Here is a 16,046-nt window from a genome sequence, read left to right as displayed (position 1 = left end):
AAAGAGGTGTAGCTGGCTTTCATTGATTTGGTAAATGTTTAATATAGAGTGGTTTTTAGCTGGACTGGACCTAAGCAGGTTTGACTTTTCCATGTCTATCAACACTGGAATAGGCATTTAGTTTGGATAAATTGGATAGGGAAATAGATTGGTTAAAACCAGCATTTTAAAAAAAAATCCATTTCATTAGGTGGAAGTTTAGGCTGCTTAAATTTTTTTATTCATCTGTGTGCATAACCAAACTGGTTTTAGACTTGTCTCACAATTTGAGCTTAACACTAACTTTAGTTCAGATAACACAGGTATAATTTCATAGTAAATCAACCAACAAGACTCTTAGAATCTAACAATTTAAATTAAATACCCCCGCCATGTATCTCCATTGTACTATTTTATGAAAAAAATTACAGACCTTAGATTGTTGTATCTAGTATTCCTTAAGGTAGACCAGACACATCTTAGATGAACTGCAGTGTGGTTAGATGTATTGAAAACAAGCAGTTTCTAGGGGCCAAAGAGATGATGGCTCAGCAGTTAAAAGCACAGCCTGTTTTGCTGCTCTTCCAGAGGATCTAGGTTCATTTCTCAACGCCCACATAGTGACTCACAGCCATCTATGACTAGTTCTAAAACATGCAATTTCTTATTAAAGTTTGGGTTTTTGTTTTTTGATAGGTTTCAGTCATCACCAGCAGTAAAGAGTAGAACTCAACAAACTCAGACTAATTCATCACACTTACCACTAAAAAACAGTGACTATGAAAAAGAGAATCTGACCTTAGGAGATGGTCAAACTAAATTATCAGATGAGCTGTCTGAGACATCTCATTTCATTCCCTACGTTCGAACAAATGAGATCTATTATCTTGATCCGGATGCACCCTTGTCTAGGCCTTCAACCCAGGACAACCAATACCAAAAATCTCATGGTAAGTTAAGTAGCATTTGAAGATGAGGGGCTAGAGATAGTTCAGTGGTAAAAAGTGCCTATATTGTTCTTTCAGAAGTTTGGTTCCTAGCACCCACATTAGATGGCATGGTGCTACCTAACAATTCCAACACCAGGGTGATTCAAGCCTTTCAGCTTCCACAGGCACCAGTACTCACATGCACACACATAACTTAATAAACTCCCAACCCTAAATGCTTCAACATTAGTTAGTCTATGAAAGATTTAACACACTACAGCTGTTAGTAATTTGCTTAACTGTTTTAAACCTTATCTTTATCTCTATCCTTCAGATTGTGAGCAACAACAAGAGCTATTTGACTCTGACCATACCAAGGATCCACTTCTTAATCCTAGATTGGTGAAAAACAGGGATCGACAGCAAGCTATCCTTAAGGGGCTTTCAGAATTAAGACAGGTATGAGCTTTTCACCAAGTAACTATTTAGATGTTTAGATGCTTGTTCTCTCTATATGGTGGCAGTGTTTGCATCCTAAGAATGAAAGTCCTGAGACAGTTTGGATATTATGACAATTTTTATTTAAAAATATGTACATTTAAACATCAAAACACAATAAAGTGCCAAAACCAAAGAAACAAATACACAATTATGCTTTAGTGAATTTTAACCAATATGGTCCATTCTTTTTTTTTAAAGTTTAGAACAGAATAGATCTGTTCAAAGAATGAAATTATATACACGGAGCTATTCACCACTTTTCCCCATCCCTGTGATTTTTGCATAACCTTTTATACAGGCAAAAAAAACCCAACCCTATAATGTGCTGAAACCTATGCAGGGGCCTATTAAACTGTATTTGAGTGTATTTGAGAAGAATTTCGCTCATGTGTTGCTTATCCTTTATTATTCTATCTAAAACTAGAAAACTACTCAGACCCATTTACTTGTATTCTTTAAGTGCTACCTCTGCTTACATACAGTTTGAGCATGTGACTAAACCTTGGTAACTCTCCCAAAGGAACAAGAGAAAGGAGTGTGACGTTCACACTTCATCCTAACCCTTACACTGTTTCAGACGACCCTCGTGTCTTCTCATGATATTAAGAGCACTTGAGAATGGCTTTCATTTGAAATCCACAGTTGCAGTAATTTTTTTTTTTAAAGCAATCATCCCTGTTTGTATAGTAGAAAATACTCTAGATAGGTAACACCTAAACAAGGAGGTCCACTATAAGAATTACTAAAAAAAAAGATGAAACTTGAGCTATGTCCAATAACAATTCCATTCTGAGCTCAATAATTTTTCTCTATCTTGTATTTAAGTTGGCTATACACCTTCACTAAACTATCAATGTGATTGCAGGGTCTTCTCCAGAAACAAAAGGAGTTGGAAACGAATCTCATACCCTTAACTGCAAACCAAGAAGATAATTTTAGTTCTTCATTTTAAATGTGCTCACCACTCAACTGCATTATTCAAGCACCCAATGAAAAACTTCATTATGTAGTGAAATGCTGTATTTTTTAAATATAATAAAACAGTTTATAGTTTAAAAAAATGATCTCTGTTATACTAGGGTGTAAAAGTACTTTCTACTTACCATAATAGAGTCTGGAGATCCCTGACCTGTTAACATTGTTGCTTGTTTGTTCTGTAAGAGGTTCTTTTAGGGCGTGAGAAGTACTATTAACACACTGAGCTAGACTCTTACTAAAATAACTCAAATTCATTTTAGAATCCTGTGGTTTTTCTTGTTTTCACTATATTAAAGGTAGAGATGCCCCAGTTTTCACAGCATTGACGTTAGCATTAATAACAGTGAGCAAGAGATGTTAAGTTACATACGGGCTTGAAACTTATCTCCACCATACAGGTTTTTGTATATAGATTTAGTATAGCACTAAAGTGCCTAACTAGTTCTAATTAATTCCACCTCAAAGATCTGTTCCAAATTATTCACTGCCACTGAAAACAGAAGGCCCATTATAAACGTTCATTTGATTGGCTATAGGATCACACAATACAGTACTTATCAAGGATCTCAAAGACTGACTAAAATTTAAGTGAAGCTAAATTTTTACACAGCTAAACCTAAGAAAACGCTACTTGATATTATAGACACAGGTTTACTACCTAAAGTGCAACTGCACTGTTAGGTATAGCTTGAGGTACTGAGCCAAAATCTATAAATATTGACACTGCTGGCTTATACCTGTGTAAAAACACTATACAAAAGCTTTACTCAAAATAAATAATTGACATTTCAGCAAAATTAGTTATCATCTGACATTAAAGAAAGTCATTACTATTTACCATTCTTTTATAAACATCAAATTTTACATATAAAACAGACTTCAATTTGAAGCCCAAGTACAAGTAACAAATGTAAAACTGAAAGGTGCCAACATGAGATAATTTGATTACAGTATGTCCAAAAAATATATTTATTTCAATTTTCAGATGCTTCAAATGTTACAGGCCATCATGATTTTAAGTGGGAAAGAAAAAAACATTTCATAAAGGTTAGGAAATTTGTTTTCAAATCATCAATTCACACTTTTAAAAAACTGGAAAAAGTCCACAACAACCTATTTTTTGGGGGGGGGGGTGTTGGTGGGGGTTTTACTGTAATTTATCTTTGGACACATCCTTAACTTAATGGAGATTTCTCTATATCCAAGTTTTTGTAAGCAGATATAAAGTAATTTTCATTTTCTTGAGACTGAGTTGATGAAAGGGCATATGGTGTCCCCAGAAACGTCTGATGAGTGAGAACATTAAAATGACTAAACTGATGGGACATTTTTAATTGATTTTGATAAGCCTGACCGTTGCTATATGAATCTTGTTCGGCTGAATTGCTGTTCTCTCCTTCAGAGCATACTCTATCAATAGGAGCTCTCTCTTCACAATCAATTTGGTAAGTCTTATCTTCTAATAAACTTTTTTGCACGTCAAGACATGACTGCAATTCAATTTGAATATTCTGTTTTTGATCTGTTCCACTTGATCCTTTGGTCTCTCTCGCCAATATTTCTGAATGAAAACTGCTGAATACTTCTATATGTGAGATTTCATCCCCTGAATCCAGAGACATATCCTCTTCATCCTTTTCACCGTTTTCTAAAAGAGCTACATTTAAAAAACAAAAAGCCCTCCTCTATTGAAATACACAATTTGTTTAGTTTGTAAAATTTACACTACTCACACAACATAGTGCGTCAGGATCTGCAAAGTCCACAATCCCTTAAAGCTTGGTCTTCTGCCACAAGTTCACTTAGTCACAACACTCACACTAGGTGTGAGTGTCCAGATAATCCGATGCTAAAAGCTTCTGCGAAATGTGTTCACGTTTAATGTTGGGAAACCCCAACTCCCAGCTCCAAAGGGGTTAATGTCAAAACAGCATCTAAAGTTATACGGTAATTCAGTATTTCATAAGACAAATATAAAATAAAACTTCTGACATGTAGCTTCACTGAATTACTAAACTGGTTAGCTCTACTGAATGCTCAGTCATCTCTGCTTTTCACCAAAAATAATTTAAGAACAGCTTTTATTTTAAAATCTGGAACCAAGCAGAGGCCATCTCACAGAAGACTGAAGGTAAGTTACCCTCACGACCTGTAATTAAACTAGCACATCTATCTGAAGACCTTTTGTAGCCCAACAATCCCTCTATCTGCCTGCCTTAATAAAAACTAACAGCAAACAGCAGGCAATACAGCTTATATACACTCAGAGGGAAAATTAATCCTCTAAGTATGTGCCATTCAGACTAGATGAATGAATTACACAGTCTATACTAACAACTTGTGCTGACTACAGTATAATAAATGAGCACATCTTGTATAAACTAAGCCCTACAGTGATGTCTATTATTGACACTGAGGTAAATGGTGTCAATAAACATTTTACTATTGGATAAACAAAACCATTCCTCATTCTACCTCACCTAAAGAAAACAAAAACTACTAAAAAGTTACCTGACTGTGACTCAAGATTCTCAATAGCACCAAGCAGCGGAAGACTTTCTTCTGTGACTGAGTTATGATATCCCACAAGACTTTTAAAGTTTTGCATAAAGTCTTCAGCAGTTGCAACTACAATTCCATTATCTGTATAACTGGAAACCATCTTGATAGTCTTCTCTAAATTAAAAAAAGAAAATGTACATAAACTGATACCTGCTGTCAACAAAATGCTTTCCATCATATATTCAGAATTATAATTTAACACCTACTCCAGCCCCCTGAAATTATTTCACTCACTATTATTTCAGCAAGAGCATGTTCCTACCTGTTAGAAAGACTATGTGTCGCTGCTGTATGTTCTGAGCCTGAAGCCTGATAAGGCAGTCCATTTCTGGAGCATTTCGAGTTTGTGAATCACAAGTGTGATATGACAAAATCTCAACCAGATGTTTCTTCTGATATACATTTAGAAGAGACAGCAGACTCAGAGCTTTAGTATTCAATCTGTAAGATTAAGCAGAGTTCAGTACCTAGATATTGGCATTTTAAAATTCACCATGGAAAACTCTTCAGTTAATTAGAAGTACTTCTCAACTGAGGAAAACTAATAAATACAACAAGCTGTTGAGCTTACTGTTTGATATAAGAATGCTGGTTTAGGGGGGAAGGAAAAAAGAACTGTGCATCTGACAAGCATGTTTTTTTGGGAGGGATCTTGTAATGCAGTTAGACTAAAACCTGAACCAGCCATTCTATTTATTTAATTATTCTTAGTTTTATTAATCTTAAACGTTAGAGACATTAAAGAACTAAAAAGATGGGCACAGTGGCATGTCTATAATTGCAGCATTTCAGGAGGTGGATAGCCTAGGCTACCTTGTCTCATAGACAAATACAGTATAATTCTTCCTAACATGTGGCTTTTAAGCTATTTATTTATTTATTTATTTATTTATTTATTTAAGCTTCAAGGTAAAAACTGGAGATACACCTTTGGATACATTACATATGAACTTAAGACTTACCTTTTGTTTATTTCATAGGCTGTGAAAATGAGTAAGTCTAAAAAAGTTCAGTATTAGCCAGGTGTGTTACAACTTTTTAAATTATAGCATTCAAGATGCTAAGGAAGGAAGACTGAGTTTGAAGCCATTCTGAATTATATATAGTGAGACTGTCTCAAAAAAAATTTTAACTACTGTACATAGCCAAACACTAAAATTATTTAACCCTGAATTTTCTGAAGACTGTCAGAGAATGTCAATAGGTGTTACAGTAATCAAAAGACCTGTGATCTAGAACTAGTTTTGGTGGTGTATGCTTATAATCCCAATACTTTGGAGGCAGAGGCAAAAGGACTGCCCATGAGTTTAAGGCCAGCCTGGTCTACAAAGTGAATAGCAGGCTAGCTGGAGTTACATACAGCAAAAGGCCTAGCCTAAATCAAAGAGGGCAAAATTAACTTATAAAAATTGGGGACTGACTGTACTCTGCCAAGACAGGGTAAGATGGTCTTTCAGAATTCCTGCTTCTGAAAATGGTCTGTCAGATACTCTAGGCCTGTAGCCAATTTGAATGCACCAACAATGCTGAGAAACATTAGGTGACTGTCTAGGCTGCCAGCTGTCTTGGTCTACCCTTGCAAGATTCCTGAAAGTTGCTTGCATCCATCTACCATTTCTCAGGTACCATTATGTTCCTTCTCAGGTCTTTGATATGGTTAAAGACTAGATAGTTGTAATTTCCTCAGTTATGATAAAAGATAAGTTAGATATAAAACCTTAAACTCACAAATATAAGATAGATAGGACATCTTCTTTAATATTGTAACTGTAATTCTTGCTCGATAATTGTTTTGTTATATGTAATTTTACCATGTTAAAGTTAAAACCTTTTTAAAAAAAGAAGAAAGGGGAAGTGCTGTGGATATCACTCTATATAAATAAAACACTGATGGCCAGTGACCAGGCAGGAAGTATAGGCGGGACAAAGAGAGAGGAGAATTGGGGAAACAGGAAGGAGACACTGCAGCCACCGCCAGGAGAAGCAGCATGTAAAGACGCCGGTAAGCCACCAGCCACGTGGCAAAGTATAAATTTATAGAAATGGGTTAATTTAAGATATAAGAACAGTTAGCAAGAAGCCTGCCACGGCCATACAGTTTGAAGGAAAAAAAAAAAAAAAGAAATGGGAACTGGGGGGGGAAAAAAGGCTTGCAGACATGAGGACCTGATTCACATCCCCAGAACCCACACAGCTGGATATATCTACAATGCCAGCATGAGGAGCAAAGATTGGCAGTTCATGAGGAGCAAAGATTGGCAGTTCATGAGAGCTCCCCAGCAAAGTGTAATTGATATTCGGTGAGCTTTTAGTTCAGGGAGAGACCCTGTCATGAATGCACAGTTCAGTGTACTCCAACATGTACATGGCTCCACACACAAAATTCTATAGACTCACATTTAGGAAATTCTAGCTGGTAAAAATCCTCTAATGTGTAATTAATTACATTATAAAGACACTCTACTAACAAGACACAGCATCTCAAATTTACCATACTGTTCATGGAGCTTCTTAAGTAACTAGTACTCCAAGAAAGTAATTTCCAGACATGCTAGAAACAACACGAATATCCATATTATAAAACAGTGTTCTAATTGAACCCTGTCAGAAAGAGATCAATCTTTGACTATTTGATTAGTTACCTGAAGTAATTAACTTGGGACAGGGTTTGACTTAGACTGCAAATACAGATAAAATTTTTTGTTTTGTTTTCGAGACAGGGTTTCTCTGTGTAACTTTGGTGCCTGTCTTGCATCTCACTCTGTAGACCAGGCAACTCACAGATCCACATAGCTATGCCTTCCGAATGCCAGGATTAAAAGCGTTCGCCAACACCACCCGGCTCACAGATCAGTTTTTAAATGGCTTTAAATGTGTCATCTATATCACAACCCTTTTCCCTAAGGCTTGGGGACCTATGTAAAACAGGGAGCAGGAATATCCTAAGAGCCAGATGTTGTGGCGTGCTGCTGAAAATTGCCTTTTGGACTTGAACAGGGCTGGTGCATTCAAGAATGCACAACAGCTGGGGCTGCCTACCCAAGACTTGCAGGGAATCAAGCCAGCCAAACTCCAGCATGTGTAGGTGTTACTTTCTGAGGCCCCACCCCTAGCTAAAGAACTAACTACTGGCAGTTGATAGGGGTCTGGGAAGGAAGGGTCATTTTTCTTCAATGAAGTGTGGGCCCTGATAAGATGCATATGCTCCAGTGGGCAGCCTAATAAAAAAGCAGTATGTGGGCAACAGTAATTGAACTCTGGGTTATAAAGGAAAAAAGACATAAACTTGAGAGGATATGTTAAAATGGAGAGGCCTGGGAAGAGTTGGTTTGGTTAAGGAGTAGATATGACCAAAATACATTGTGTGTATGTAAAATGGTGTATGATATTATCAGAGTAAATTAATTTATTTCTAAAAGGCTGAAATGTAGCTCAACATGTGCCTCAAATCTAGCATCACAAAAAAATAAGAAAATTTCTGATTTTTGTGATTATGCAGATCCACAAGCAGATTAAATCAATTCTACCTTTATATACTATGAGAATTTTACCAAATCGTCTATGTCAACAAGAATACCACTTCTTTAAAGAGAATGGAATAATTCAGTATCTACACACATTTATTGTCTGTTGACATACATGAAAACTTCATAATCTACAAACCACAAAAAGGAAAAAGGTTTTTTGAGAACAATGTTAAAACAACAATTATTCAAAATTTTCTGTGTCTTACCTGCCCAATTCCTTCAGTTTCTTCTGGAATTTACAGTGGATTTTCCATTGCCATTTCCCTTCTGGAGTACTAAGTTCTTCAAGGAATGTCAAAAAATTTTTCAGGCTCTCTGTTACAGACAATGAAATTCAGATTTTTAAAGTCAGTATTAAACAGTCTATGCCATGCCTACATTTTGTATGAAGTGCTTATTCATATTTATATACATCTATTTTCAATGTACCATATATTTATCATCTTACTCTGAGGGAAAAGGGAACTCCTTATAACCTTAAAACACAAACAAAACAAATACCCAATAAGATACCACCACTGAAGTAGTCCAAGTGTCATAGCAGGGTGTGTGTGTGTGTGTGTGTGTGTGTGTGTGTGTGTGTGTGTGTGTGTGTGTGTGTGTGTGTGTTTACATTAGGCTGAAACACACAATGGATAAATGCTAATGTATCTCTAAACCTATAAAGAATGGAGAAGAAAACTAAGGTGGCAAAAGCTGCAAATGACACAATAGATAATACTTTATTTATTTGTTTATTTTCGAGACAGGGTTTCTCTGTATAGCTTTGTGCCTGTCCTGGAACTCACTCTGTAGCCCAGGCTGGCCTCGGAACTCACAGAGATCCTCCTGACTGTGCCTCCCAAGTGATGGGACTTAAAGGCCTGCGCTGCCACCACCTGGTGATAATACATTTTTTAACCCCTTAGTTTAAATTTTCCCTGAAAACCTAGGGCAACCAAAACCCAGAAATAACATGCTAAAAATAACACACTCCTTCTTTGGCCGGGCTGTGGTGGCGCACGCCTTTAATCCCAGCACTCGGGAGGCAGAGCCAGGCAGATCTCTGTGAGTTCGAGGCCAGCCTGGGCTATCAAGTGAGTTCCAGGAAAGGCGCAAAGCTACACAGAGAAACCCTGTCTTGAAAAAACAAAACAAACAAAAACAAAAACAAAACAACACACTCATTCTTACCAATTGTGACAACCTCTGGATTTAGAATTGATTCATCAGACACAATAAAGCCACCGGACACAAATAACTCATTGTATGTATGATTTTTAACATCATCTAGGCTATCAACACCAGCAAAACTAACACATGGGAGCTTCTTTAAAGTCACCAAGCCAGGTACCTGTTAAATAAAAAACAAAACCGGAAATAGGATGGATAAATGAACAAATAAATATATTTATATTTAAGTATAGAATAACCTAAGAATAAAGTTTAAAAAAAAATACTCTATTGCTCATCACTGCCTGTGGAAAGTCACAAAATTAATATTTTAAGTATTACTTCCCAATATAAACCAATATTTATGAACAGAACACTAAGGAAAAAGAAGTTTACATTAGGCTGAAACACAAAATGGATAAAATGCTAATGTATCTCTAAACCTATAAACAGCTAGAACTCAAAACTAGGAGCCAGGTGTGGTGGCATCCATCTGTCATCCTACCTGAGATAAGGAGGAAGGAGGATTAGGAGGCCAGCCTGGGCTACATAGTTTGAACCAGTCTAGGCTACACAGGATACTGCCCAAAAAAAATGAAAAATTGGGCTGGGAGGAGAACCTATGGTGCTAGGACAGTGATCAAAGGCTGACTCGAGGCAGCCTCCTAAGACCAGGACAAGCTACTGCTAAATCCAAGGTGAATGGGGATTCATGGCAAAGTTTTATCTAGAAATTCATATATAGATAACAGTATGGAGAGTTAGCAGAATGCCCCTCCCTTCTGCATTCAAGAATCCAGCACATCTATTAATGGAAAATTCATAACATCCAACTCCTTCACATATACAATTCTCATAAGCTGGCTCTTGGACAGGTACTTAAGTTTTACCTTCATTTTAAAACAAAAGCTTTGTTCTCAGAATAAGATTTAACAATGAGGTAGTTTTAGAAAACAAATTAGTGAACTGGACTTAATAGTCTACCTTGTGAATGAAATCTGCAATGTCTTCATTTTGAATAATAATCAATAGTTTATCTAAGGTTGATCTTCTTTCCAAAAACTGATCTGGGTGACATTCTGTATTGCCTAATTTGGTAAGATACTCCTGTCAAAGAAAAACAACTAAGTCAATATTAACAAACTTTTTAGCAAACATCAATTTCCATATGAAAAATGAAACATAAGCTGATAAGCTTTACCTAAGACACTATGAACTTTAACTTTAGAAGACTGGGGAGCTCATCATATCCACTCTTACAGTTTGAAGAAAGCATACTAAAGCTAAATTGCTGTTAGAACAATGGGTTAGTCAGATTCTTGGCCCACTTACTTTTATTACTGTAAACCCAGGGCATGGTCCTAGCCACTCCCTTGTTTCCCCTTTCCTTTCCTTAGGCTGGCTCTTAGTGATCTGTGACAGTATTACCAGAAATACTTCCCTTCAGAGCATGTGCATGACCACTGAAGATTATTTAATCCAAAACAACTCAAAAATAATTCATGTGATATCTTTAGTAGGAGCAGTGATATTTGCATACTAATTTGGCCCTTTCTGTCAAGTTTCCATCTTCAAATACAGCACTACCTTTTCACAGGACACAAGTAGTTAATCCTTGATGAGCTCCCTGGCACTTTGCTTGCTTGCTGGCCAAACCCTGAAACAAACTGCATGATCCTGAGGTGACACTCTTCATTCCAAAGACAAGAGATTAATTTTCTGTACATTAGCAGAGCTGGTCAGATAGCATAATCAAAACCCTTCTTGACAAGGACTACCACTTGTCAAGACAGACAGCATTTTCCACAATGATTTTGCCTTCAACTGTGAAGTTTTTAGAAAGATCTCAAAGTACCTTGTAGTTTACTAATATGAAAAGCTAAATTATCTGACAGGATCATTGGTGACTGTGCTTTTTTTTTTTGTTGTTGTTATTATTTTGTCTTTTGAGACAGGGTTTCATTGTGTAGGTTTTGGTGCCTGTCCTGGAACTTGCTCTGTAGACCAGGCTGGCCTTGAACTCAGGGATCTGCCTGGCTCTGCCTCCAAGTGCTGGGATTAAAGGCATGCGCCACCACTGCCAGGCCGACTGTGCTCTTTTTACATTTTTTTTAATATTTATTTTATGTATGAGTGACCTGTCTTCATGCACACCAGAAGAGGGAATCAGATCCCATTATAAATAGCTGTGAGCCACTATGTGGTTGCTGGGAATTGAACTCAGGACCTCTGAAAGAAGAGCCAGTGCTCTTAACCACATTTCACCAGCCCCCTTTTTACAGCTCTTAATTCTAACTTCAAAATTCATATTATTCTGGATACTACTGCATAATTGATATAGTAACAAAACAGTCTGATTTCAGAAATATTTAGAACTTTAAATTATTAATGGCCTTTTACCCTAAGCTTTAGCAAGAAAATTTCCACTGAAACAGCACTCATAAAGCAGGGTCTGGTGGATCTCTATCTGAGTTTGAGGCCACCTTCCTTGGTCTACACATGAGTTCCAGGACAGCCAGGACTACATAGTGAAACCCTGCCTAAAAAAAAAAACTAATAAAAAATAATGTTCCAACCTAATTTTCTACAAGACTTGAAAGAGAGAAGTCTTATTCTATGTAAATAATGATAATAATTTATGCTATAATTCAAAGCACCACTCATAGAGAATTCTATTTCCTATCTCTTCAATACAGATGTCACACGGGTATTTACCAATCCATTTTTTAAAAGGGAAAATTACATTGTGTTCAACTTAACTCTCTTGCCTAGTACTACACCAACATGCAGCTATTTCGAGAGTTCTGTGTTAGAAATGTGTTTCTAGAGTTGTGACAGTTAATTGCAGAGGACCAAGATGCACCCAAATCTCTTTTCACCCTCCTAAGAAAACGTAAGGAAAGCACAACAGTGCTAGGCATCCTTTTCCATTTCAATGTTCTTCTTACTTGGGATACCACATCAAACAAGCTAACAAGAGATACCTTATGAAGATAAATGGATTATGCATTTGTTATTAATACTGAGTTTCTGAACTATTTAATGTTTTAAGTCATTTATAGTCCCTCTGCTTCCTCTAACAAGACATACAGAAACTCCAGTTACAATAAATAAATTCCACAAATGGGAACAAGCAGTTACTTCAAAACCCCCAGATCAAATACCTGAAATGGTATTCTACAGCTTTGTAGACCACTAAGTTTTTTAATCATTAAAAGCTGACAGTGGTCAGGACATCAAGAATAGACACATGAATGTATCACTATGCCCGTTCTGGACAGCTGTTTCCATCTGATATAAGTTGTCCTAGAAACTCCGTATGTGCACTTTACTACCCTCCAAAAATAATAATAAAATAAAAACACCTAAGTTTTTTTTTTTTTAAGCTAATCTCAGAATCAAGTAAATCTGCAGTATGACCAGAGGCTTCTTCCTACCCCATCACAGCAGGGGGTGGGGGCGGGTGTCAAACTCTGGGTTTGACACATGCTAATTGAGCTGCAGCTCCAGGCACTTAATTATACAAAAAAAGATTCTGACATGTACAATGTTGAGATCATAGATTCTATGTTTAGTTCAATGCACTCCTATTTTATTCAATTATGAATTACTAAATTCAGAAACTATATTATGGCCACCTTTAAAATTCAATTTTATTTTATAGATTTCAGACCACTGAGTTTATATAGTGCTATGGTTACCTTCTCAATAGTTACCTTTATTTCTTTGCAAAGCACACTTTCCTCTTCTTCATGAATGTAAAATTTCACAGTATTTTTCTGGACGTCTTTCATTATTTTAACCAAACTATTAAATACTTCAGGTTCTAACTGGCTTATAAAATTTGAAAGAGCTGGCTGTGCAGAAATGTTTATATCACTGGGTGATTTTGTTATTTCTTTTTCTACTGGTTCCAGGGCAGTATCACCAGGTACAGTGTGATCAGAAGTCAACATGAACTCCTTGCAGTGGTGTGGCTGGTTCATTTCTATTTGAAGCGAAGAGGAATACTGCTCATTAGAACTGTTATCTTTCAAAGGTTCAGGACACAGTGGCTCAAAAAGGTCTTTACTGCTGAAGTCACTTGAGGAAATGGATACAACATGCCTTCCCAGAGGAGTCAATGCTGTTGTATGAGAATGACTAGGACTTACTGGTGGCAAATTCCCACCCTTAGCTGATGCTTTAATAATAATAGTATTCAGTTTTTCGTGCAAACCATCTACAAATTCCTGTACACCAGCTTTTGAAGTCTTAGAATATATGAACTCAGAAAGGCGATTCATCTTCTCTTGTGCTGAAAAAATAGGTGTGGAAATTGTACTAACATATGAAACATTCTTTTGCTTCAGAATCTCTTCTATCTTTCTAGAAAAGAGATGGAACTCTCCTAACACTGTGTTCTCTGTGGTTTCGCTCACTGTAGGAGGCTCTGCTGCTGGCACACACTGCTCTTCCACTGTCACCACTTGACCTGTCAACAGGTCCTCCTCAGTGGTGCCCTTTACAGTGTCTGTAAACGGAGAGGATGGAAACTGGTAATCGGAACTTCTTTCTCTATTTATTACCCGAGGGTCATTAGGAAAGGCTTCCGCTGGTGGTAGACACACCAGTTGTTCTCCTGGTGATTTCATTCCTATACAAGAAGAATTTATTATTATAAGAGCAATCCAAATGGTAACATTAAAAAACTAACAAAAATTCATTTTAAAACACATCAGTTTAGGTATATATTTGAAAATATGCATTGCAAAGTAAATTAAAAACCTCAAAAAACTGTGTGAACCCTATCTGCTCTACTTATAGGCTAGGCTTTAGATTTCAGTCGACAGAGCAGAAACAGTGAACAGCTTCTATGCTTTCTTTCCAAGTGTTCAAAAGGGCCTCTTTGGAAAAAGATTAAAAAAAAAAAAAAAGTGCCTCTTTGGCATAAACATGTTAAGTCACTTCCCTGCTTTGCTTTCCTACCTTTCTATACATCTGATGTTAACAGACTATTATAATACTGGATTCCATAGACAAGTAATGATAATACCACTTTAGTTTAAGAATGAAAATAAGGCAACTGGAAGGCCCAACAGAAATACTGTAGCATTTAAGATCTTAAAAAAGTAGGGGTTGAGGCCGGGCGGTGGTGGCGCACGCCTTTAATCCCAGCACTTGGGAGGCAGAGCCAGGCGGATCGCTGTGAGTTCGAGGCCAGCCTGGGCTACCAAGTGAGCTCCAGGAAAGGCGCAAAACTACACAGAGAAACCCTGTCTCGAAAAACCAAAAAAAAAAAAAAAAAAAAAAGTAGGGGTTGGAGAAATGGCTCATGTGGTTAAGAGCACTGGCTGCTCTTCCAAAGGTCCAGGATTCAATTCCCAGCACCCACATAGTAGTTCCCAACTGCCTGTAACTCCAGACCCAGAGTATCTGACACCGTCATACAGATAGATATACATGCAGGCAAAACCTCGAAGTACATTAAATAAATCTTTAAAAAAATTAAATAATTGTGTCTATTTTTAGGCTGGCTTTCACATACAGGTTGGTTAATGGATTGCCTACAACTTAACAAACTCATTCTGTCAGGAAAGAAAGGCTCAAAAAAAGAACTGAAATATTTCATAACTGCATTGAGTAGTACCTTTGATAATGCTCTCCTAGTATTTTAATTTATTTGAAAATAATTCCAAAAAGAAATAAGAAATTTTTTTCCTTATTTCTTTATTCCTGTAATCCAAAACTACGCATTTGGATGACAAGGTCTTTGTGTAACCCAGTGCTAATAGGACCACAACCGTTGACTTGTAAGAACTGGCTCAATCTGTAAGATGACACTGTTGTTTCCCCACAAATCTTAAATTCAAACATGACTAAGTTCTTAAAACTACTTTTCAAAGCAAGCACCCTATTTTTAAATATAAGAGTAAAATATATCTAACTTTAATTTATAGTAATATATTTTAGAGAAATAAAGTCAAAATTTTTGCCTAAAATGTTATCACACAATTAAGACTTTGAAAAATTAGAAATTTTTGGTCTTAAGCCAACACCGTTCCCTAACACAGCACTACTATAGTATAGACAATGCTGACTCTAGATCAGAAAATCCACTTATAAATTTTCAAGCCTATAGTACTACAGTGAATTTACAATCCAAGTTTGTACTCAGATGTAGCTGCACATTTTTTCTACACAAAATCCCATTTTTATTTTCCGTACACTCAGTTTTTCAATGTCATGACCACTACATTCAATTACTGTAAAGACACTTATACAGTAAGAACAGGGACAAAGGTCAAAACAAAAAAAAAAAAAAAAGCAAAACACCCAATTTGTCAACAATTAAAACTGCGTGAAATGAATATTGTAAAGTTCAAGTTCTACAAGACTCAGGAATATTCTACCCTTAAATTTACAACATTAAAAGTGT

At 36.5% G+C, this 16,046-nt stretch overlaps 2 protein-coding genes across 18 annotated transcripts in view; one reads left to right on the top strand and one right to left on the bottom strand.

The window, feature by feature from the left end:
- Positions 1 to 2,470, top strand: part of Ccdc66 (coiled-coil domain containing 66) — a 29,398-nt gene extending 26,928 nt beyond the window's left edge. For all 7 annotated transcript variants that reach the window (XM_076544113.1, XM_006981475.4, XM_076544114.1 and 4 more), the window contains 3 exons: positions 676 to 929; positions 1,243 to 1,367; positions 2,275 to 2,470. In XM_076544113.1, coding sequence (XP_076400228.1) covers positions 676 to 929; positions 1,243 to 1,367; positions 2,275 to 2,361 — 466 coding nt within the window. In that variant the 3' untranslated portion in view covers positions 2,362 to 2,470. The remainder of the gene's footprint in view (positions 1 to 675; positions 930 to 1,242; positions 1,368 to 2,274) is intronic.
- Positions 1 to 16,046, bottom strand: part of Tasor (transcription activation suppressor) — a 75,718-nt gene that overhangs the window by 13,171 nt on the left and 46,501 nt on the right. For 4 of the 11 annotated variants that reach the window (XR_013042137.1, XR_013042139.1, XM_076544107.1 and 1 more), the window contains 6 exons: positions 13,345 to 14,264; positions 10,613 to 10,735; positions 9,650 to 9,809; positions 8,683 to 8,791; positions 5,212 to 5,390; positions 4,899 to 5,063 (listed from right to left, as the gene is read on the bottom strand). Coding sequence is in view for 7 of the 11 variants with exons in the window: in XM_076544107.1 (XP_076400222.1) it covers positions 4,899 to 5,063; positions 5,212 to 5,390; positions 8,683 to 8,791; positions 9,650 to 9,809; positions 10,613 to 10,735; positions 13,345 to 14,264 (1,656 nt within the window). In the remaining 4 variants the exon portion in view is untranslated. Of the gene's footprint in view, positions 1 to 1,466; positions 4,322 to 4,898; positions 5,064 to 5,211; positions 5,391 to 8,682; positions 8,792 to 9,649; positions 9,810 to 10,612; positions 10,736 to 13,344; positions 14,265 to 16,046 lie in introns of those variants that run through there. The other 7 variants (XM_076544105.1, XM_076544106.1, XM_076544111.1 and 4 more) reach the window with 3 other exon arrangements.

The sequence above is a fragment of the Peromyscus maniculatus genome, chromosome 9 (assembly GCF_049852395.1).
Source record: "Peromyscus maniculatus bairdii isolate BWxNUB_F1_BW_parent chromosome 9, HU_Pman_BW_mat_3.1, whole genome shotgun sequence".
NCBI classification, from domain to species: Eukaryota; Metazoa; Chordata; class Mammalia; order Rodentia; family Cricetidae; genus Peromyscus; species Peromyscus maniculatus.
Note: the sequence above shows the minus strand (reverse complement) of the source record. Positions and strands in the feature narration are given on the sequence as shown.